Consider the following 21713-nt stretch of genomic DNA (forward strand, 5'->3'; position numbering starts at 1 on the left):
GCTCCCAGCTCTTTATCTCTTTGTTGGAGGCAGCCAGTGAATTGGAGCATGTTAGAGATATGAAGGGTGTGGGTGTGTGGGGGAAATTAGACTATTTCACTTGAGTTTCCTGGCTCTACACACACACACACACACACACACACACACACTCACACTCACGGGTGCAATGAGCCTGTCCGTGCAGAGCTAGAATGGCAGAGGGACCTCAGTTAGCGGGAGAGGTGGGGAGAGGTGGCAGCTGGACAGGTAAGGGGTTCCTGCCCATTTCTCCCTCAGGTGCACAGGCCAGCAGTGGGGTTGTGTGTGTGTGTGGGGGAGGCAGGGCAGGGTCGGTCCCTCAGGAGGCTGGTGGGGATGAGGGAAGAAAAGATCCTGAGCTTATTTTGGAGACGAAAATAATGTCCCCAGAAAGACTGTTCCACTTGCCCTCCCCCTCCCCAGTTATCATTGACCGAACGCCAGGCCCCTGCTCACGATCTCGGGGATGGAGGTGGGTAGAAGGGGCAGGAAAGACTTCAAAACCAACGGCGGGAGGTTTGTATGTATTATGAGAGCTCCAAGGAAGCAAAGGAAAACGGGAGCGGGCTTAGCGGAGGCGACCTTGGAGCCGGCCTGGAAGATGGAGAAAGGGGCTTGACGTGTGGCCCTTCCCCAGGGCCCGCAGCTGGAGCTCAGCCCGGGCGGGCCGCTCCTCTGCCGGCTGCGATCCGATCCCCTTTCAGCGCATTCACCCACACCTGGGCCGGGGCGGGCGGGCAGACAACCAGACGCGGTTTTATCACAGGCATCGGCTGCAACCTTCTGCTCTTGGCGCCCGCCACGCGCGGCGGCTGGGGAATCAGTCTCGGAGCTCCCAGGGAACGTGAGGGCCTCTCCCACTAGGTCAGGGAGTCGGAAGGCTAGTGGTCTGCGCTCAGGCCAGCCAGGCGCTGACAGCCAGCCCCCTGGGAGCGACCCGCTCTGCCCGCAGCCCCGCCCCGCGCCAGCCCCCAGTGCTCCTGGGGCAGTGGCCGGGAACCGAACTACAACTCCCAGAATGCTTTGCGACCATGGGAGACCGACAGGGGGCGGGCCTCTGTCCGAGCAGCCTTCCAATCCGGGAGGGACGTGGCGTTCCGCGCTGCCGGAAGTTCCGGGAAGTGGGCCCCGAAGCTGGCGTGAGCTTCCGTATGGGTCGCGCGCCTGGCTGCTGCTAAGATGGCGGCCGAGCATCCCGAGCCTCCCAAAGGAGAGTTGCAGCTGCCGCCGCCGCCACCTCCTGGCCACTATGGCGCCTGGGCTGTCCAGGAGCTTCAGGCCAAACTGGCAGAGATCGGAGCTCCGATCCAAGGTAAGGAGAAGTGGAGATCAAGAGCCAGCCGCGCAGGCCTGCGGGGCAGCGGAGCCTGGTTACCCCAGAGATGGGGGGCGGAGGCGGGCTGCTGGGGCCTGACTTGGGCGGCGGGCCTGGCTCGGGCTCGGCTTGACTTACCGAATGGCTCTCTGCTTTGCACAGCAGGGAGTCGGGAGGAGCTAGTGGAGCGGCTGCAGAGCTACACGCGCCAGGTAAGTGTTGGCGGCGGGATGTCGGGATAGCCAGCTTCTGGAGGAGGCCTAGCATGACCTCTCCACTCAGTCTTCGTTCTTTGTGTTCCTCCGCACAGCTAGCGGGCTTTCCCCCCTTTTTGCCTGTTGTTGTCTTTACCTGCTCTCGTGTAACCGTTTCTGTACACCTACAGGTCTTCCCCAGTGCCCAGCCCGCGCTCCCGCAGACAGGCACTGGGTAAATTCTGTTGCATGGATGGGGGTGAGCATCCTTAGTGGAATAACGGCTCTTGGACTGACCTAGAGTTTCTCTTTTGCAGACTGGTATTGTACTGAATCGGCCGGTTCTAAGAGGTGAAGATGGGGACAAAGCAGCTCCCCCTCCCATGTCAGCGCAGGTATGATGGCGGCTCACTCTAAAGGTCCCTTTTGCTCACCTAGGTCCTTCTCACGGGTGGTGTATGGGGGACGCAACTAGGAGATTGGGCAGGGAGGTGCTGCAATGACAGAATTCGGAGCTCTTCAATTCGTCGTTGGTCCTGATCCTTGCATCCTCCCCAGTGTCTGGTCCTCCAAATTCTACTTATCATTTAAGATTTAGCTCAAATATTTGGAAGCCTGACTTGATTTATCTTCACCCCCTAAACCAGTTGGAAGTGATCGCTGTCGTCTTTGCCCTCCTGGGCACAGCTCCTGTATTCATTGAGACATCGGGGGTCACCCCTTGATTTGATTTCATACCCTCTATGTTTACTGAGCCACTGGGTGACATGGCTCCCATTTATTTAAGTCCTCTCGGCTTCCATGTTCTTTCTGGTCCAGGGTTTTACTCTTTATTTACAGCAGTGGCTCTGTCCGGGGATGCATTGATTTCTGTGGGTGGGGGGTCAGGAGTCCTTAGATGGACTTTAGAGGTGTCCCTGAATCTCCTGAAATTGCATGCAAAATCTGTGTTCCTGCCAAGCTAGTGTGGCTCAATGGTTGAGGGTCAACCTATGAACCAGGAGGTCAGGATTCATTTCCGGGTCAGGGCACACCAATTGCAGCTTGAGCCCCAGTAGGGATAGTGCAGGAGGCAGTCAGTCAATGATTTTCATCAGTGATGTTTCTATCTCTTTCCCTCTCCCTTCCTTTCTGAAACCAGTAAAAATCTATTTTTTAAAATCTGTGTTCACCCAAGAGATAGATATAGAGACAGTAAAGTAACAAGCAGACTGTCAAATTACAGTGGGGAGGGGAGGGAGATCTGGGGGAGATAAGAGATCAACCGAAGGACTTGTATACATGCATATAAGTACAACCAATGGACACAAAACTCTGGGGAGGGTGGGTATGTATGGGGGCGGGGGCAATGGTAAAATATGTACACAGATAATAATTTAATTAAAAAAAATAAAATCTGTGTTCATCATCATGCTGAGTGAAATAAGCCAGTCAATGAAAGAGAAACACCACATGACCTCACTCATTTATGGATAATAAAGAACATTATAAACTGATGAACCAAAAGATAGATATAGAGACAGTAAAGCAACAAGCAGACTGTCAAACTACAGAGATCTGGGGAAGATAAGAGATCAACCAAAGGACTTGTATACATGCATATAAGTACAGCCAATGGACACAAAACTCTGGGGAGGGAGAGGATGTATGGGGGGGGCAATGGTATATGTACACAGATAATAATTTAATAAAAAATAAATAAAATAAAATCTGTGTTCATGATATTTTTCTGAGGAGAAATTCAATAGGTTTCATTGGTTGGTGCCCCAAAGTTAACATCTTTTCTTAGTATTGCTATAGAGCATTGCCTTGAATATTAGAACTGTATGTCATTTGACTTAGAGTCCCAGCACTTGCCAGGCAGTAGGTAAATGCTTCCTGGATTGTGACCGTGTGTTTTTTCCACAGCTCACCGGGATCCCGATGGCACCGCCACCCATGGGCCTCCCCCCTCTGCAGCCTCCTCCGCCGCCTCCGCCGCCTCCACCAGGCCTTGGCCTTGGCTTTCCTATGGCAGTTGGACCCCGCCCACCAAACCTGGGGCCCCCACCGCCGCTCCGCGTGGGCGAGCCTGTGGCGCTGTCGGAGGAGGAGCGGTTGAAGCTGGCGCAGCAGCAGGCGGCGCTGTTGATGCAGCAGGAGGAGCGCGCCAAGCAGGTAGGGAGGGCGGCAGGCCGTCGGTCTGGGTCATGAGGGAGAGCGGATCTGCAGAGAGAGAGATGGATTCTGGGGCCAGGCCTCCTGGAAGGTCTGGACCAAAGACTGGCACGTAGGTCTTAGGCAGGAAGAGGAGCCCAGGCAGCGGAGTTGAGGCAGGCCGGCCTGTGGGCTGGCAGTGCAGGCGTCGGCGTGTTCTCTTCCTTTAGCAGGGAGGTCATTCACTGAAGGGACAACAGAAGCGGGTGACACCCCTCATTTTGACCTCTAACCCCATGTTCCAATGCTTTGGCTTTCACTTCTAGTGCTTAGTGTCCAAGACAAGATGCACCAAGTGAACATTGCCTTATCCTCAACCAAATTTCAGTATCTCCCAAATAATTTCATCTTTCTTAAACTGGGGGCTTGCTAACTGTGGCCTGCAATCTGTTTTTTGTATGGCCTGCAAGCTAAGAATTGTTTTTATATTTTTAGAGGATTGTTAAAAAGTAAAAAAGGAAAACCCAACGGTATACAAAGGAGTCTGTACACTGGTCCAGTATTTACTCTCTGGCCCATTACAGAAAACATTGGCTGATCCCTTCCAGTCCTTTTAGGCCCCAGGGAGGGGACTCGGACTGAGTGCTGTGGACGGAGGTTAGGGAACAGCACATGAGACGATTGGCCCCACAGGTGCATGGTGTCAGCTAACGGCTTACTCGGAGTATTAGAAAATGGGCATTATCCGCACCAGACATGGGAGTGTGTATGAAGTACTCTCTGCCCAGACTGTGCTAGATCTTGCGGGGTAGATATAAGAAAAGAATCCACTGTTTCTTAGAGATAACTAATCTTTCGGGAAGAAAGCTTTTTTGTTAAAAATAGAAGTCAGTGTCTAAGCTAAATAGTAAATTCTCTGCTAGGAATTTGGGCTTTTCCTCAGCATTGTTGCCAGGGGTTTGGTTTTGTGGTGAGAGGGCTCCTCTGTGTGGATCAGTATCCAGGAAGTCGGGGGGCGGATGTGGGGTTTCAGGACTCCAGTGGTACGAGTTTGTTCTTGGTCCTGTTACCTGGTGAGAATGCATTTGCCAGGAGCTGCCTGCGCAGTGGGTTTTCAGGCTGTGCCTCCACTTCCTTCTCACAGGCAGCTGTGCTCCTGGAGCAAGAGCGGCAGCAGGAGATCGCCAAGATGGGCAGCCCAGTGCCCCGGCCCCCGCAGGACATGGGCCAAATGGGCGTCCGCACGCCTCTGGGCCCCCGAGGTAAGACCTCAGAAACGGAAGGAAAGGGCAAGGAAGGTGATGGAAATTTTATTTACTTAAGTATATGTCACATTTAAAACTGTATGTGTCAAAGGTGAATTTTCATAAACTGAATACACCCGTTCAGCCAGCACCTGGGCCAAGAACCAAAACATTGCCAGCACCCCAAAAAGCCCTCTGGCTCTCTTCCAGCCACCCTCTCCCCCTAAGTGTAACCATCACTCTTTTTAAAAAATATATTATCTTATTGTTTTTGTTTTTTTTTTTAAACTTTTTTTTTTTTTTAAATATATTTTATTGATTTTTTACAGAGAGGAAGGGAGAGAGATAGAGAGCTAGAAACGTCGATGAGAGAGAAACATCGACCAGTTGCCTCTTGCACACCCCCTACCGGGGATATACCCGCAACCAAGGTACATGCCCTTGACCGGAATCGAACCTGGGACCTTTCAGTCCGCAGACCGACGCTCTACCACTGAGCCAAACCGGTTTCGGCTCTTGGTTTTTTTACAGAGAGGAAGAGAGAGGGAAAGAGAGTTAGAAACATCGATGAGAGAGAATCATCGATCAGCTGCCTCTTGCACCCCCCTCACTGGGGATGTGCCCGCAACCAGGGTACATGCCCACAACCAAGGTACATGCCCTTGACCTTTTAGTCCACAGGCCGACGCTCTATCCACTGAGCCAAACTGGTTTTGGCGTAACCATCACTCTTAACTTTTAGCATGCAAGGAAGGTAGTTTTTAAAATCAGTGTTTCTCTCTCTTTGTTGTTGTTACCTCTTCTCACACTGGGTTTGGATTTCTCTCTCAGTTGCTGCTCCAGTGGGCCCCACTCCTGTCTTGCCCATGGGGGCCCCGGTTCCCCGGCCTCGTGGTCCGCCGCCGCCCCCGGGAGATGAGAGCAGAGAGGTGAGAGGGCGACTTCCTGGAGAGAGGGGAGTGTGGTTCAGAGGGGACTGCTTCTGGATTTTTAGAAAAGGATTCTGAGGAGATGGGAGGACTTCTGGGGGTGGGCGTGAGGGTGAGGGGCATAGGTAATTCAGACATTTAGGCAGGACAGGAAGACATTTCTGGGGCAGGGTTCTGTGCTTCACGCTGCGGGATGCTGACGGGTGGTTGAGGCCAGCTGGTGGTGTCCACTACCTGTCTTTATGTCATGTGGCCAGTAGCTTTCCTAGTAGGAGAGGTGGGAATCGCTGGGAAAGGGGCACTGAGATGACCTCCCTCTGCCTGGGGTGTCTCTGACAGATGGATGACCCCTCGGTGGGCCCCAAGATCCCCCAGGCTTTGGAAAAGATCCTGCAGCTGAAAGAGAGCCGCCAGGAAGAGCTGAACTCTCAGCAGGGTGAGTGCGTGGTCGTCCCGAGGGCCGCAGGGACGGCCTGCAGGGGCGGGTGCCCAGGAGGGTTGGTAAAGAGGGAGGGGTTACAGTGAGCAACAGCAGGGCAGCGGCCCTGCGAGACACTGATGGCCTCTTCCTCCCTTACAGAGGATGAGGAAATGGAGACAGACACACGCTCATCCCTGGGCCAGTCGGCGTCAGAGACGGAGGAGGACTCAGTGTCCATGTCCAAGAAGGAGGTATGGGTCGGAGCTGGGTGGAGGGAATGGCGGGAGATGGGATTTGGGCACTAACAGCTCCCGTTCTAAGTGTTCAGGAAGCAGTGGCTGCTGGTACCGTTTCTGTCCCCGGCATCATGTGGATTGTTTTGTTTGATTGCCGGGAGTCCTTTGAGTTCTGAGGACAATGCATGCCAACATTTTAAAGAGAAACTGAGTTTCTGAGAAGTAGAGTAGTTCACCCAGAGGCACACAGCTGGAGAGGGACGGGATTTTGGAGTCTGACCTCAGGGCCTTGGTTTTCAGCCTCTTGGGGAAACGGGGGGATCAGAGGTGGGGACAGGCCTGGTGTTGGGTTCCCTGGCCCATTGGTTTTACTTGTTGTGGCAGAAAAACCGGAAGCGTCGGAACCGGAAGAAGAAGAAGAAGCCCCAGCGGGTACGAGGGGCGTCATCTGAGAGTTCTGGGGACCGAGAGAAAGAGTCAACCCGGTCCCGCGGCTCTGAGTCCTCGGCGGCTGATGTGGAAATTGAATATGTGACCGAAGAGCCTGAAATTTATGAGCCCAACTTCATCTTCTTCAAGAGGATTTTTGAGGCTTTCAAGGTACAGGAGCAGCCTCTGAGGGCAGGCTGAGCAGGGCAGGGGCACGGAGGCGGAGGGGGTAAGGAGGGCATCTTCAGGGCCCGGCTCAGAAACAGGGAGGCCAGGGCTGAGCTCCTACATTGTCTGCCTCCTCAGCTCACCGATGATGTGAAGAAGGAGAAAGAGAAGGAGCCAGAGAAACTCGACAAACTGGAGAACTCCGCAGCCCCCAAGAAGAAGGGCTTCGAGGAGGAGCACAAGGACAGCGATGACGACAGCAGCGATGACGAGCTGGTGAGGCCCACGCCCTCCTGTCAGACCAGGACTCCAGAGCGGGGCCTGGTGAACCCTGGCAGAGGGGAATCCCTTTGGTGGTTGAAGGTTTGGGGTAAGCTGGACGGTCTGATTGACATCGACGAGTCCTGCTCAGAGAGAATTGTCCTGTTCTAGGAAAAGAAGCCAGAAGCCCCGAAGCTGTCCAAGAAGAAGTTGCGCCGAATGAATCGCTTCACTGTGGCTGAACTTAAGCAGGTGAGACCGAGCTGAGCCAGCAGGCGCTGGAGCTCAGAGGCCCCGTAGGGAGTTTTGCTTGGGGGAGGAGAGATTGGAAGGAGGCCTGGATAATTTCGGTATGGGGCATTTGAGAAAGAGAAATAGAAAGCTGCAGACCGAAAAGGTTGGGACTATCTTTTTTTTTATTTTATTAATATTTTTATTGATTTTTTTTACAGAGAGGAAGGGAGGAGGATAGAGAGCTAGAAACATTGATGAGAGCGAATCATCGACCAGCTGCCTCCTGCACACCCCCTACTGGGGATGTGCCCACAACCAATGTACATGCCCTTGACCGGAATTGAACCCAGGACCCTCCAGTCCACAGGCCGATGCTCTATCCACTCAGCCACACCGGTTTCGGCAGGTTGGGACTATCTTGAGGGGTGTTGTGTTTTCCAGCTCGTGGCGCGGCCCGATGTCGTGGAGATGCATGATGTGACAGCCCAGGACCCGAAGCTCCTGGTCCATCTCAAGGCCACTCGGAATTCTGTGCCCGTGCCGCGGCACTGGTGTTTTAAGCGCAAGTACCTGCAGGGCAAACGAGGCATTGAGAAGCAGCCCTTTGAGCTGCCGGACTTCATCAAACGCACAGGCATCCAGGAGATGCGGGAGGCCCTGCAGGAGAAGGTGAGGGTCTGGTTGGGGCTCAGACCTGCCCTCAGGGAGCCATGTCCTTAACAGCAGCCTGCTTCACACCTGGGGTCTTGTTCCCAAAACTCACCTTCTGGTTCGTTGTCTAATTATCCATTCTCGACTTCCAGAAGTCAGCTCTGTGTGTGACACAGAGCAAGAAGGGCAGTCCCCACCTCTGTGCTCAGAACTAGCTCTCCTGCCCCACCCAGAGACTCTGGTTCTGAGCGGCTCCATTGTCTTCCTGTCTCCTGTCCCCGCTGCCTGCCTGCCTGCCCAGCTGTCTGTGGTCTGCACATGGTGCCTCCTTTCTCCGCGGGTTGCTTCTGACTTTAGTTCTCTGCCTCCAGAGTGAGACCAATACATTCTGTGGCTAAATTCATGGCAGTTGTGTGACTTCTTTAATTTGAAATTTGGAATTCTTTGAGTAGGCAGTAGTGGCCTGTCCTACAAAAATTCAGGAGGTATAAAAGTACCAGGTGAAAACTCTGCCTTCCAGCTAGACTGCTGTCTGCCAGTTTTTTCCACAGGCAACTCATAAGATCAGTCTCTGGATGAAATGGCTTTGAAAAATAATCTATTGACATGAACATAACTTCATATGATAAGTATGTTTTGTTCAACGCGAATCTTATAATTTTAAGGGTTTGAGCAGGAAGGATTTTGGTGTCTTTTTGAATGAGATAGATGAGGTTTCACTTCAGCTCTTTTGGGAGTGGGGGGCCAGATCTATAAGAGTTGGACTTGCTAACTCCCTCTTAAGGTATGTCTTGCCTTTCTCCACAGGAAGAACAGAAGACTATGAAGTCAAAAATGCGCGAGAAGGTTCGGCCTAAGATGGGGAAGATCGACATTGACTACCAGAAGCTGCATGATGCCTTCTTCAAGTGGCAGACCAAGCCAAAGCTGACCATCCACGGGGACCTGTACTATGAGGTTTGGGAGTGGGGACCAGGGAGGGAAGGCTGGGCCTTAGGTCACAGCTCTGTAACTCTTGGTTGGAAGGGCTTTTTATTTATTTAATTTTTTAAAAATAAATTTTTATTGATTTTTTACATAGAGGAAGGGAGAGAAATAGAGAGTTAGAAACACCGATGAGAGAGAAACATCAATCAGGTGCCTCCTGCACACCCCCCTACTGGGGATGTGCCCATAACCAAGATACATGCCCTTGACTGGAATCAAACCTGGGACCTTTCAGTCTGCAGGCCGACACTCTGTCCACTGACCAAACTGGTTTCGGCTGGAAGGGCTTTTTAAAAAATCTCTCTCCTCTCTCTCCTCTCTCTCTCCTCTCTCTCTCTCTCTCTCTCTCTCTCTCTCGCTCTTTTTTTTTTTTTTTTTTTTACTGATTTTAGAGAGAGAGTGAGAGAGAGTTAGAAATATCGCTGAGAGAAACATTAACATTGATTGTCTTCCTCCTGCATGCCCCCTGCTGGGGGTCAATTTTGAAACCCAGGCATTGGGAATCAAACCAGTGACCTCTTGGTGTATTGGTCTATGCTCAACCACTGAGCCACATTGGCTAGGCTGGAAGGACTTCTGAAGTCGGAAGACTGGCCTCTTCCCTCAGCCTCAGATTGTCCATTAACTCTCCGTGAATGGGATGGAATTTGAAATCTTCAAATGAGGCATTTTTTTGGAGAGAAGCAAACATTGTCTTTGAAATGATACTTATATTGGGTGGTTTAGGGACAGGGGCAGATGCTTATAGGAGACATTTAATACTGGGGTCGGAGAAAACTTTTTGTTTCTGATCCTTAAAATATTAATGACTATGGTTCCCTGGAGTTTTTGAGGTGGAAGGATCTTGGCAATCACCCGGTCAAATGCCTTCATTTTATAGACGAGAAAGCAGGTCCGGAATTTGCCCATGTTTTCCTAGTGGGTTAATAATAGGACTGGCGTCTTGCTTCTCCTCCTCCTTCCTGGCCTTATTCCTGAGCCTCCTCTAGCTGGGAAAGAAGCAGTGAGAATAGAGTGGGAATGAGGCAGCCTCAGTGGGTTGTGTATCTGCTGTGAATCGGGACTTCTCATCTTTGTTCTCATGTCCTCTTGCTATTGAGGTCCCCAGAGTGTCTGGTGTTCACAATACAGCCTGCTCTGCTTTCTCCTCAGGGGAAGGAGTTTGAGACGCGCCTGAAGGAGAAGAAGCCAGGAGATCTGTCCGATGAGCTGAGGATTTCCTTGGGGATGCCAGTAGGACCCGTGAGTGACGGGCAGCGGAGAAGAGGGTGGCAATTGGAGCGGAAGGCAGATGAGGGGATAGGGCTGAGTAGATGGTATTTTGTTCTCTCTTTCCTGCAGAATGCTCACAAAGTTCCTCCCCCGTGGCTGATTGCCATGCAGCGATATGGACCGCCCCCGTCGTACCCAAACCTGAAAATCCCTGGGCTGAACTCACCCATCCCTGAGGTGAGCACTGTCCTTTCTTTCATTCTTAGTTGGCTCTGCTGTTAGAGGGTGTATTTTTTTTTCATTCCACCATTTGTATTTTTTGTTTAAAGAAAAAAATGTTTAAAGAAAAAAGTAATGGGTTTTGTTTTTTAAAAATATTTTTTATTGATTTTGTACAGAGAGGAAGGGAGAGAGATACAGAGTTAGAAACATCAATGAGAGAGAGTCATTGATCAGCTGCCTCTTGCACACCCCTACTGGGGATATGCCCGCAACCAAGGTACATGCCCTTGACCGGAGTCGAACCCGGGACGCTTCAGTCCCCAAGCCGACGCTCTATCCATTGAGCCAAACCGGTTTTGGCAAATTCATTCTTATTTTTAATTAAAAAGCATTAAATTAAAAAATTAACAGACAACAAAGTAAATGGAGCGAAAAAGAAGTAATTGTTAAGCTTCAGGAAATTTTAAGAGAAATATATTCTAAAAGCTTTCCAAAAGTGAGGAAAGAAATTACTGAGAAGTGGGAGTCATGTGTTTTAAAGAACATGTTTTAGTTTCAGACACTGGATTCTACCACAAATGCTGAGGTCACTCACATATTTTCTGACTCGCAGCTCCCCATTCTATTGCTTCCATATTTTTGTTGCTTAATAGTTTTGCTCTATAATGCTTTGATAACAGTAATCCTTCTCTGAAATCATAATTTCCAGAGTTCCCAAAGTGCAGACTTTTTCCTAGGGCGTCGGTGTTTCTGTAGGAGCTGGCAGGAGAATGACTTGCATTTACTGTCTTGCAGAGCTGTTCCTTTGGGTACCATGCTGGTGGCTGGGGCAAACCCCCCGTAGATGAAACCGGGAAACCACTCTATGGGGACGTATTTGGAACCAATGCCGCTGAGTTTCAGGTATGGGCCATGGCTGGCAAGCTTAAGCCTTACTTAAGGTCACGAAGTTTAGAGATAGTTTGTAGTTTCATTGTCATTGAGCTGGATGTTGTGAATTTTCAAAATCTGAAGAAGGGCATGCATTTTTCTGAGTTTTGGTGTGAATCAAACCCCCCACTAGAACATGAGCTCTCTGGGCAGAGCGTATCTGTGTATTCTTCTGTCAGGATTAGTTTCCTTTTACAGCAGCTTGATACCTAATAGGTAGTAAACATCTGTTGAATGATTAGTGATCTCTTTCAGACCAAGACTGAAGAAGAAGAGATTGATCGGACTCCTTGGGGGGAGCTGGAGCCATCTGATGAAGAGTCTTCGGAAGAAGAGGAAGAGGAGGAAAGTGATGAAGACAAGCCAGATGAAACAGGCTTTATTACCCCTGCAGACAGGTGGGGATGCAGAGTCTGCCTCTCTGAACTAGTCTGTCTGTCTTTGGGGACTTTCTCTTTACTCCAAGCCTTGTTCCTCTCTTTACAGTGGCCTCATTACTCCTGGAGGATTCTCATCAGTGCCAGCTGGAATGGAGACTCCTGAACTCATTGAGCTGAGGAAGAAGAAGATTGAGGAAGCGATGGATGGGTGAGAGAATCAGGCAGGACCGAGAAGGGAGGACTTCCTCTTTCCTTCAGTTTCTAGGCTGACTTGTTGACATTTGCTAAACCCCCCTCCACACACACACACACACACACACACTCACACTCACATACAAAATTATTGAATACCAACTCTGTGCCAGGCACTGCTCTAGATGTGGGGACTGAGCAGTGGAAAAGACAGGCAAGACAGACTCACCAGAGAACAGGATAATTTCCGATGTGGAGAGGACAGTGAAGGTGAGGAAACTGGGTAATGGGATGTAGAAGGATTGGATGGTGGGAGGTATTTTTAAAAAATATATATATATTTTATTGATTTTCTACAGACAGGAAGGGAGAGGGATAGAGAGCTAGAAACGTCGATGAGAGAAACATCGACCAGCTGCCTCCTGCACACCCCCTACCGGGGATGTGCCCACAACCAATGTACATGCCCTTGACCGGAATCAAACCTGGGACCTTTCAGTCCGCAGGCCGACGCTCTATCCACTGAGCCAAACCGGTTTTGGCTGGTGGGAGGTATTTGAGCTGAGAGCTGGATTTTAGGAAAGAGCCAGTCACAGGATGATGGGGGCAGAAGGAACTGTAAATACAAACTGAAGGCCCTAAGCCAGGCACAGGTTTTAATGGTCATGCATTTTGAAGCCCTGTTATTAGGTATATGACCCCTTTTTTCATGAAATTTCTTTCTTGGTTCAGTTTTTTTTCCTTTTTCCCATTTTCCTACTTTTTGGAGTAATTGCACATTTTTTTATGGTTCCGTTTTATCCTTTTTTGACTTAGCAACCATTTTATTTTATTATTTTAGTGGTTGCTTTAGGGTTTGGAATGTCTGTCTTTATCATAATCTTCTTCAAGTGGTATACTACAATACTTCAATTAACATTAGAACCTTACGAAAGTGTTCTTGCATTTTCCCCTCCTAACTTTTGCAGTATTGTCATTCTTTTTACTTCTACATGTTATAAACCCTACACTACATGATTATTAGTTAATTTTACTTTAATGGTTAATTATCTTATAGAGAGATTTAAATAATAAGAATCATATATTACTAACCTACATAATTACCATTTCCAGTGTTCATTCTTTTCTTTGTATATATCTAGGTTGATGTCTGGTATCATTTTCCCTCTGCTTGAAAGTCTTCCTTCAGCATTTCTTGTTGCGAGTCTGCTGGTCATGAATTCTTTTTGCTCTCGCGGTCTAAAAATGTCTTCATTTGCCCTTTTTGAAAGATTTTTGTCAGGTATAGGATTCTAGATTGATTTTTTTTCTTTCAAGTACTTTCAAGATGTTGCTCTAGTGTCTCATTGTTTCTGATGTGAAATCTGTCTTCATCCTTCTCTTCCTCTGCATGTTAATTTCCTCTGGCTGCTTTTAATATTTCCTTGCTGTTTTGAACAATTCAATTATGCTATGCAGTGAGTGTAGGATGGAATATTGTGTGGTTTTTATGTTGGTTTTTTTTTGAATTTTGTTAAGTATCTTGAATCTGGATTTATAGTTTTTATTAACTTTGGAAAAATTGTGGCCATTATTTCTCCAAATATTTTTTCCTCCTCTCCTTTGGAAGTATCTTAAATCTGGATTTATAGTTTTTATTAATTTTGAAAAATTATGGCCATTATTTCTCCAAATATTTTTTCTTTTCTCTCCTTTGGGAACTCCCATTGTACATTTCTTTTAGATCTCTTAAAGTTGTCCCACTGCTTACTGATATTTTAAAAAATATCTTTTCTCTTTGTATTTCCTTTTAGAAAACTTCTGTTCATATGTTAATATTTTTTCTGCAGTTTCTAATCTGACTTGAATTACATCCAATGTAGTCTTTATGTCTAGCCTTAGGATTTGGGTCTTTTTATATATCTTCTGTATCTCTTATTTAACAATTGAACATATGGAATGCAGTAATAATAACATTTTATTGTACTTACCTGCGAATGCCAACTGTGCTTGCTATGCCAGTTCTGGGTTGATGTAAATTGATTATTTTTCTCCTTAAGGATTGTATTTTTCTGCTTCTTTGCATGCCTGTTAGGTTTTGATTGGATGCTAGGATTTGTGAAATATTTTTGTATTCCTGTGAATCTTTAGCTTTGTTCAGGGATATAGTTCAAGTGCTGAAAACAGTTTGGTTCTTTCAGGTCTTGCTTGTCAGATTAGGCTAGACCGAAGCATGTTCTGTCCTCTGCATTACTGAGGCACAGACACTCCGCATACTTAGCTCAGTGCCCTGTCTACCAGGAGTTCACTCTGCCACGTGGGCGAGGCACTCTTCCCCGAGGACGAGGCAGGTATTGTTACCAATGATCCTTGCAGGTGGCTCTCTCCCCGGCCTGTGTAGTTCCTCACCTGCAGTACTCACCTGGGTACTTGGGGGACCCTCTGTAGGTCTCTTGAGTTCTCCAGTCTTGGTCTCCCTGCACTTCCAGCTTCATCCCTTCAATCATGGAGACCTCTGGTTTCTGCATGGGTTACTCCTCTCCGTGTAGTAGGCTGGGCAGTTGAAGGGTTCATCTCATTTCTTAACCTGTCTCTCAGGAATCACTGTCCCTCCTTGTCCATGTCCACTATTGTACCGCTTCCAGATAGTATTAAGAAGCTTACATTTGTTTTCCCCATTTTTGGGGCTTGTTTCAGGGGGAGTGGGTACATCTAGTCCCTCTTGCTCCTTGTCAGAAAGCAGAAGTCTCAAGTTTTGCATATTTAAGAAAGAGAAAGAAAGAAGGGTACTGTGGTTGAGTATAGTGAGCAGGAATTAGGTAAGGGGCTGGATTATGAACTCTTCAGACCATGGTAGAGTTTGGACTTTATTCAAATTACAATAAAAACCTCATGGGTTTGAGCAAAGGAAGGACAGTGTCTGAGCGCCATTTTAAGGCGTTAGCTCTGGCTGCTGTTAATAGATTGTCACCTCTTCTGGGGGAGAAGTAGGGATGAAGCCGTGTCTGGGTTGATACATGTGGATTTGCTCTTGTGTTTCAAATGTGAGACCGGCTGTAGATGGTTTTTGCACCAGTGGAGGGGCTGGGAGTTTGAGTTCTGTATGTTAAAGCTCCAGGCACAACGTTGGGCAGGAACTGCTGCAACCTCTTCTCTCCTGCCAGCTTCCCGAAACCGGCCATCTTTTGGAAAGTTTCAGCCGCTGACTCTTAGCCCTTCGCATGTGGGAGTCTTGGTCTCTGATACCCTAAACTTGGGGATCCCTTAACTCAGTCTCTGTACTTCCTCCGGGCTGTATTCCCCAGAATTGGCACCAACCCAGTTCTACCCTCTCACGGCAGCTTGTGCGTCATTTTCTCCCCTGGGTGTCTCGGAATCTCTCCAGGGCGCGGGTGAAGGTGCTGTCCGTGTTCCTTCTGCTTCTGCTTCAGGAGGCCCGTTCATCCCTTCCATTTTGGGTTTGACCCCTTTGTGTCTTGCAGAAGCGAGACACCTCAGCTGTTCACTGTGCTACCAGAGAAGAGAACGGCCACGGTTGGGGGAGCCATCATGGGATCGACCCACATCTATGACATGACCACGGTGAGTGCTCGGAGGACGCTGCTTTTGGGGAGTGTCCGGGGCAGAAGGTAGGGCTTCTGAGCCTCTCTTTGGAGATGACAGAGCCCTGATCCCTTTTTCTTTTCTGGTCACTTTTCTAGGTTATGAGCCGGAAGGGCCCGGCCCCTGAGCTGCAGGGTGTGGAAGTGGCTCTGGCGCCTGAAGAGTTAGAGCTGGACCCCATGGCCATGACCCAGAAGTATGAGGAGCATGTCCGGGAGCAGCAGGCACAAGTGGAGAAGGAAGACTTCAGTGACATGGTGGCCGAGCATGCTGCCAAACAGAAGGTAGGAGCTCCCCCCAGAAGCCTGGGCTGGGGCCTGGGCCTCCTTTTTCAGCAGAGTGGGGTCCCCTAGTGGTGAGTGTGTGGGAGGACTCTGCCTGCTGTCCTGAGCTTCCTTGGTGCTGGAAGCTTCCTTAGAAATGCTCCGGGGGGGCTGTCCTGACGGATGATGAAATAGGCACTGGGAGGGGAAGGAACTTATACACGTCTGAGAATCCAGTTTCAGCACTTTTTCCACAGACGTATGTGGCTGTGTCAGGCTGTGTCAGGCTGTCCACCCTTGTTTGGGGATCAGTGGGTGGTTGAACCTGTTCTAACCTGTTTCTCTTTTTTTCTAGCAAAAGAAACGGAAAGCTCAGCCTCAGGACAGCCGCGGGGGCAGCAAGAAATACAAGGAGTTCAAATTTTAGGGCCCCCTCACACCTCCAGCCCGCGGCGTGGTTGCCTGGGCTTCGCACATGGGTCCCCACGAGCCAGCTCTCCCACATTCCCCAGGGCTTGTCACTCGCGTTCTTATTTTAGACCTGTTTTGTAAATAAAGCTGTTTCCCAAGGAAAAAGACGAATATGTAACACTCCTGATCTTCCTTCATCTTTTAGTCCCCTCCTGCAAATGGACTAAAACAGCCCTTTCCACACCTTCAGGGCGGCCCCAGGGCACACACCTGGGTCCTGTGTCGCAGCTGAGACTGGTGATAAGGCCAGAGTGTGCAGAAATGCTTTTACCACTGCCTGCCTTTTAGGAAGGTCCGGTGTGACCTTACTCCTTTGTCCTTGGGGGCTAAAATAGCCAGCTTAGCACCCGGCCGGGCGGAGGAGGTTCAGTGGGCTTGGGAAGTAGGCCAGGTCTGGCCTTCCTAACAGACCTGTGGTCAGAAGAGCCCAAGTCCTTAGCCGACAGACAACACAGATGGTCCTTGAGTCTGTATGATCCCGTGGGTGGTGTCCGACACCCCGCCTCCAGGCTTTGGTGTGTATGTGGGGGGGTGGAGTTGGGGGCTTGCTTTCTCTGGTTCCCATCCCCAGAGTAGACTACACAGGGCTGCCAGCTGGGTTAAAGGCCTTTGCCAGCGCCGGGCGACGTCTGCTGCTGAGCCGCTTGCGTCGGTGTAAGCGCCCACAGGATGAGGGGGTGCGGGAGGCTTCAGGATGGGTGCTGGAGCAGAAGTGGGAGACCCCACGGGGGACGTGCTCGTTGAGCCAGGCTTTGGGCGGAATAGGATTTTAGATATTTCCTAAGTGAAGTGGAAAGAGCATTCCAAGAGGAGGAAAGGGGGGGGGGGGGGGCGGGTCTTGGCCTGTGACGGCTCTGGGAGGGGCTGCAGGGACTAGGAAGGCCGGCTCCCGGGCCGGAGCTTTAGGGTCCTCGGGGCCGCGGGCCTGTGGGGCTCAGGTTCCCCTGCTCCCACCCTGGAGGGAGGCGGGCGCGGCGGCCAGGCCCGCGGCGGGAAGGCGGCTGGGAGGGGCTGCCATTCCTCCCGGCCCCGCAGCCGGAGGCCGAGGCCGCTCCCGCCAGCCCTCTCCGCCGGGCCGCGCCCCGGAAAAGCGGGGTTTCCGCCGCCGGGCCGCTGCGCCGGAGGGCGGGGAGCGGGGAGGCCGCGGCCGTGACACCGGAGCGGACGGGAGGCCCCTGCGCGGCCGCCGACCCCTCTCCGCCGGGGAGCGGGCGCGGGAGCCGAGCGAGGGGCCGCCCGCCGCTGGGTGGGGCCGCGCGGCCGGACACGCCCACTCGGTGCCGGCGGGGCCGCAACAGGCGGCGCGAGGGCTGCGCCGGGGCCGCGCCTGCGTGCAGCCTCCGCGCGCTCGGCGGGCGCTGAGGAGACCGGTGAGGAGGCCGGTGAGGAGCCCGGTGAGGCCGGTGAGGAGCCCGGTGAGGAGGCCGGTGAGGAGCCCGGTGAGCCCGCCGCCGGGAGCAGCCGGCCGTCCTCGGCGCCGCTTCGGTCCCCGTGACCCCGCGCCTCACGCCCCTCACGGCCATGGCGGAGCGCGGAGGGGCGGGCGGTGGTCCCGGCGGGGCGGGCGGCGGCGGCCAGCGCGGCTCCGGGGTCGCCCAGTCCCCGCAGCAGCAGCCGACGCCGCAGCCGCCGCCGCAGCCGCCGCCCCCCAAGCCGGCCCAGGCCGCCTCGTCGTCCACGTCCACCTCGGCGGTGGCCGCCTCCTCCTCGTCCTCGTCCACCTCCACCTCCATGGCCGTGGCCGTGGCCTCGGGCTCCGCGCCCCCCGGCGGCCCGGGGCCCGGCCGGCCGCCCGCGCCGGTGCAGATGAACCTGTACGCCACCTGGGAGGTGGACCGGAGCTCCGCCAGCTGCGTGCCCAGGTGAGCGGGCGGGCCGGGCGCCGCCTCCCCGACATCCCCTCCCCCTCACCCCGCCGCCCGCCGCCCGCCGCCCGGCCTCGGCGGCTTCCTGCCCGGCCCGCCCTCCTGGCGGCCCCACCTTCCGTCCCGGACCCCCTCCTCCCCCGCGGCCTGGGCTTCCCGCGGCCTTCCTCCCGCCGCCCGGCCTCCGGAGGCGGACTCTGCCTCGCGGTGCCCTGGGCTGTGCATACATCATACACACGGCATAGACACCTCACACACACACACACACACACATAGACACCTCACACACACACACACACACACACACGGCATAGACACCTCACACACACACACACACACACGGCATAGACACCTCACACACACACACACGGCATAGACACCTCACACACACACGGCATAGACACCTCACACACACGGCATAGACACCTCACACACACACACACACACACACACACGCATAGACACCTCACACACACACACACACACACACACGGCATAGACACCTCACACACACACACACACACACACACACGGCATAGACACCTCACACACACACGGCATAGACACCTCACACACACACACACGGCATAGACACCTCACACACACGGCATAGACACCTCACACACACGGTATAGACACCTCATACACACGGCATAGACACCTCACACACACGGTATAGACACCTCATACACACGGCATAGACACCTCACACACACGGTATAGACACCTCACACACACGGCATAGACACCTCACACACACGGCATAGACACCTCACACACACACGGTATAGATACCTCACACACACACGGCATAGACACCTCACACACACACGGCATAGACACATCACACACACGGTATAGACACATCACACACACGGTATAGACACATCACACACACGGTATAGACACCTCACACACACGGTATAGACACCTCACACACACACGGCATAGACACCTCACACACACACGGCATAGACACATCACACACACGGTATAGACACATCACACACACGGTATAGACACCTCACACACACGGTATAGACACCTCACACACACGGCATAGACACCTCACACACACACGGCATAGACACATCACACACACGGTATAGACACATCACACACACGGTATAGACACCTCACACACACGGTATAGACACCTCACACACACACGGCATAGACACCTCACACACACACGGCATAGACACATCACACACACGGTATAGACACAGCACACACACGGTATAGATACCTCACACACACGGTATAGACACCTCACACACACACGGCATAGACACCTCACACACACACGGCATAGACACATCACACACACGGTATAGACACCTCACACACACGGTATAGACACCTCACACACACGGTATAGACACCTCACACACACACGGCATAGACACTTCACACACACGGCATAGACACCTCACACACACACGGCATAGACACATCACACACACGGTATAGACACATCACACACACGGTATAGACACATCACACACACGGTATAGACACCTCACACACACACGGCATAGACACTTCACACACACGGCATAGACACCTCACACACACACGGCATAGACACATCACACACACGGTATAGACACATCACACACACGGTATAGACACATCACACACACGGTATAGACACCTCACACACACGGTATAGACACCTCACACACACACGGCATAGACACTTCACACACACGGCATAGACACCTCACACACACGACATAGACACCTCACACACACACGGTATAGATACCTCACACACACACGGCATAGACACCTCACACACACACGGCATAGACACATCACACACACGGTATAGACACATCACACACACGGTATAGACACATCACACACACGGTATAGACACCTCACACACACGGTATAGACACCTCACACACACACGGCATAGACACCTCACACACACACGGCATAGACACATCACACACACGGTATAGACACATCACACACACGGTATAGACACCTCACACACACGGTATAGACACCTCACACACACGGCATAGACACCTCACACACACACGACATAGACACATCACACACACGGTATAGACACATCACACACACGGTATAGACACCTCACACACACGGTATAGACACCTCACACACACACGGCATAGACACCTCACACACACACGGCATAGACACATCACACACACGGTATAGACACATCACACACACGGTATAGATACCTCACACACACGGTATAGACACCTCACACACACACGGCATAGACACCTCACACACACACGGCATAGACACATCACACACACGGTATAGACACATCACACACACGGTATAGACACCTCACACACACGGTATAGACACCTCACACACACACGGCATAGACACTTCACACACACGGCATAGACACCTCACACACACACGGCATAGACACATCACACACACGGTATAGACACATCACACACACGGTATAGACACATCACACACACGGTATAGACACCTCACACACACACGGCATAGACACTTCACACACACGGCATAGACACCTCACACACACACGGCATAGACACATCACACACACGGTATAGACACATCACACACACGGTATAGACACATCACACACACGGTATAGACACCTCACACACACGGTATAGACACCTCACACACACACGGCATAGACACTTCACACACACGGCATAGACACCTCACACACACGACATAGACACCTCACACACACACGGTATAGATACCTCACACACACTATAGATACCTCACACACACGGTATAGACACCTCACACACACGGCATAGACACCTCACACACACACGGTATAGATACCTCACACACACACGGCATAGACACCTCACACACACACGGTATAGATACCTCACACACACGGCATAGACACATCACACACACGGCATAGACACCTCACACACACACGGCATAGACACCTCACACACACACGGCATAGACACTTCACACACACGGCATAGACACCTCACACACACACAGTATAGATACCTCACACACACACACGGTATAGATACCTCACACACACACGGTATAGATACCTCACACACACTATAGATACCTCACACACACGGTATAGATACCTCACACACACGGCATAGACACCTCACACACACACGGCATAGACACATCACACACACGGTATAGACACATCACACACACGGTATAGACACCTCACACACACGGTATAGACACCTCACACACACACGGCATAGACACTTCACACACACGGCATAGACACCTCACACACACACGGCATAGACACATCACACACACGGTATAGACACATCACACACACGGTATAGACACATCACACACACGGTATAGACACCTCACACACACA

The 21713-nt window shown here is 51.5% G+C and overlaps 2 protein-coding genes across 3 annotated transcripts in view; both read left to right on the forward strand.

Annotated features, from left to right (window-relative positions):
- Nucleotides 1-1117: 1117 nt before the first annotated feature.
- SF3B2 (splicing factor 3b subunit 2) lies at nt 1118-16586 on the forward strand. Of its 2 annotated transcripts, none has more exons than XM_084893856.1 (21): nt 1118-1330; nt 1496-1545; nt 1845-1922; nt 3436-3684; nt 4808-4925; nt 5739-5836; nt 6176-6272; nt 6417-6508; nt 6878-7093; nt 7229-7366; nt 7523-7603; nt 8027-8254; nt 9044-9193; nt 10376-10465; nt 10565-10672; nt 11453-11560; nt 11843-11985; nt 12074-12175; nt 15621-15720; nt 15840-16025; nt 16360-16586. In XM_084893856.1, the coding sequence occupies exons 1-21, from the start codon at nt 1198-1200 to the stop codon at nt 16429-16431; spliced, it is 2637 nt and encodes an 878-aa protein (XP_084749982.1). In that variant the 5' UTR covers nt 1118-1197; the 3' UTR covers nt 16432-16586. The 2 variants fall into 2 exon arrangements, with proteins under 2 accessions (XP_084749982.1, XP_084749983.1); XM_084893857.1 differs by having other exon boundaries at nt 1158-1330; nt 1499-1545.
- Nucleotides 16587-17855: 1269 nt separating this feature from the next.
- PACS1 (phosphofurin acidic cluster sorting protein 1) overlaps nt 17856-21713 on the forward strand; it is an 87831-nt gene continuing 83973 nt past the window's right edge. Inside the window, exon 1 of the mRNA XM_084893855.1 lies at nt 17856-18337. Within this exon, the coding sequence (XP_084749981.1) occupies nt 17997-18337 (341 nt within the window). The 5' untranslated portion in view covers nt 17856-17996. The remainder of the gene's footprint in view (nt 18338-21713) is intronic.

Source organism: Pipistrellus hanaki, assembly GCF_964339955.1.
Source record: "Pipistrellus hanaki genome assembly, chromosome: 9".
Lineage (NCBI taxonomy): Eukaryota > Metazoa > Chordata > Mammalia > Chiroptera > Vespertilionidae > Pipistrellus > Pipistrellus hanaki.

Coding starts and splice junctions, on each gene's coding strand:
- SF3B2 (XM_084893856.1), top strand. CDS start 1,198: ATGGCGGCCGAGCATCCCGAGCCTCCCAAAGGAGAGTTGCAGCTGCCG. Junction 3,685..4,807: donor AGGAGGAGCGCGCCAAGCAG/GTAGGGAGGGCG, acceptor TCCTTCTCACAG/GCAGCTGTGCTCCTGGAGCA. Junction 8,255..9,043: donor GGGAGGCCCTGCAGGAGAAG/GTGAGGGTCTGG, acceptor CTTTCTCCACAG/GAAGAACAGAAGACTATGAA.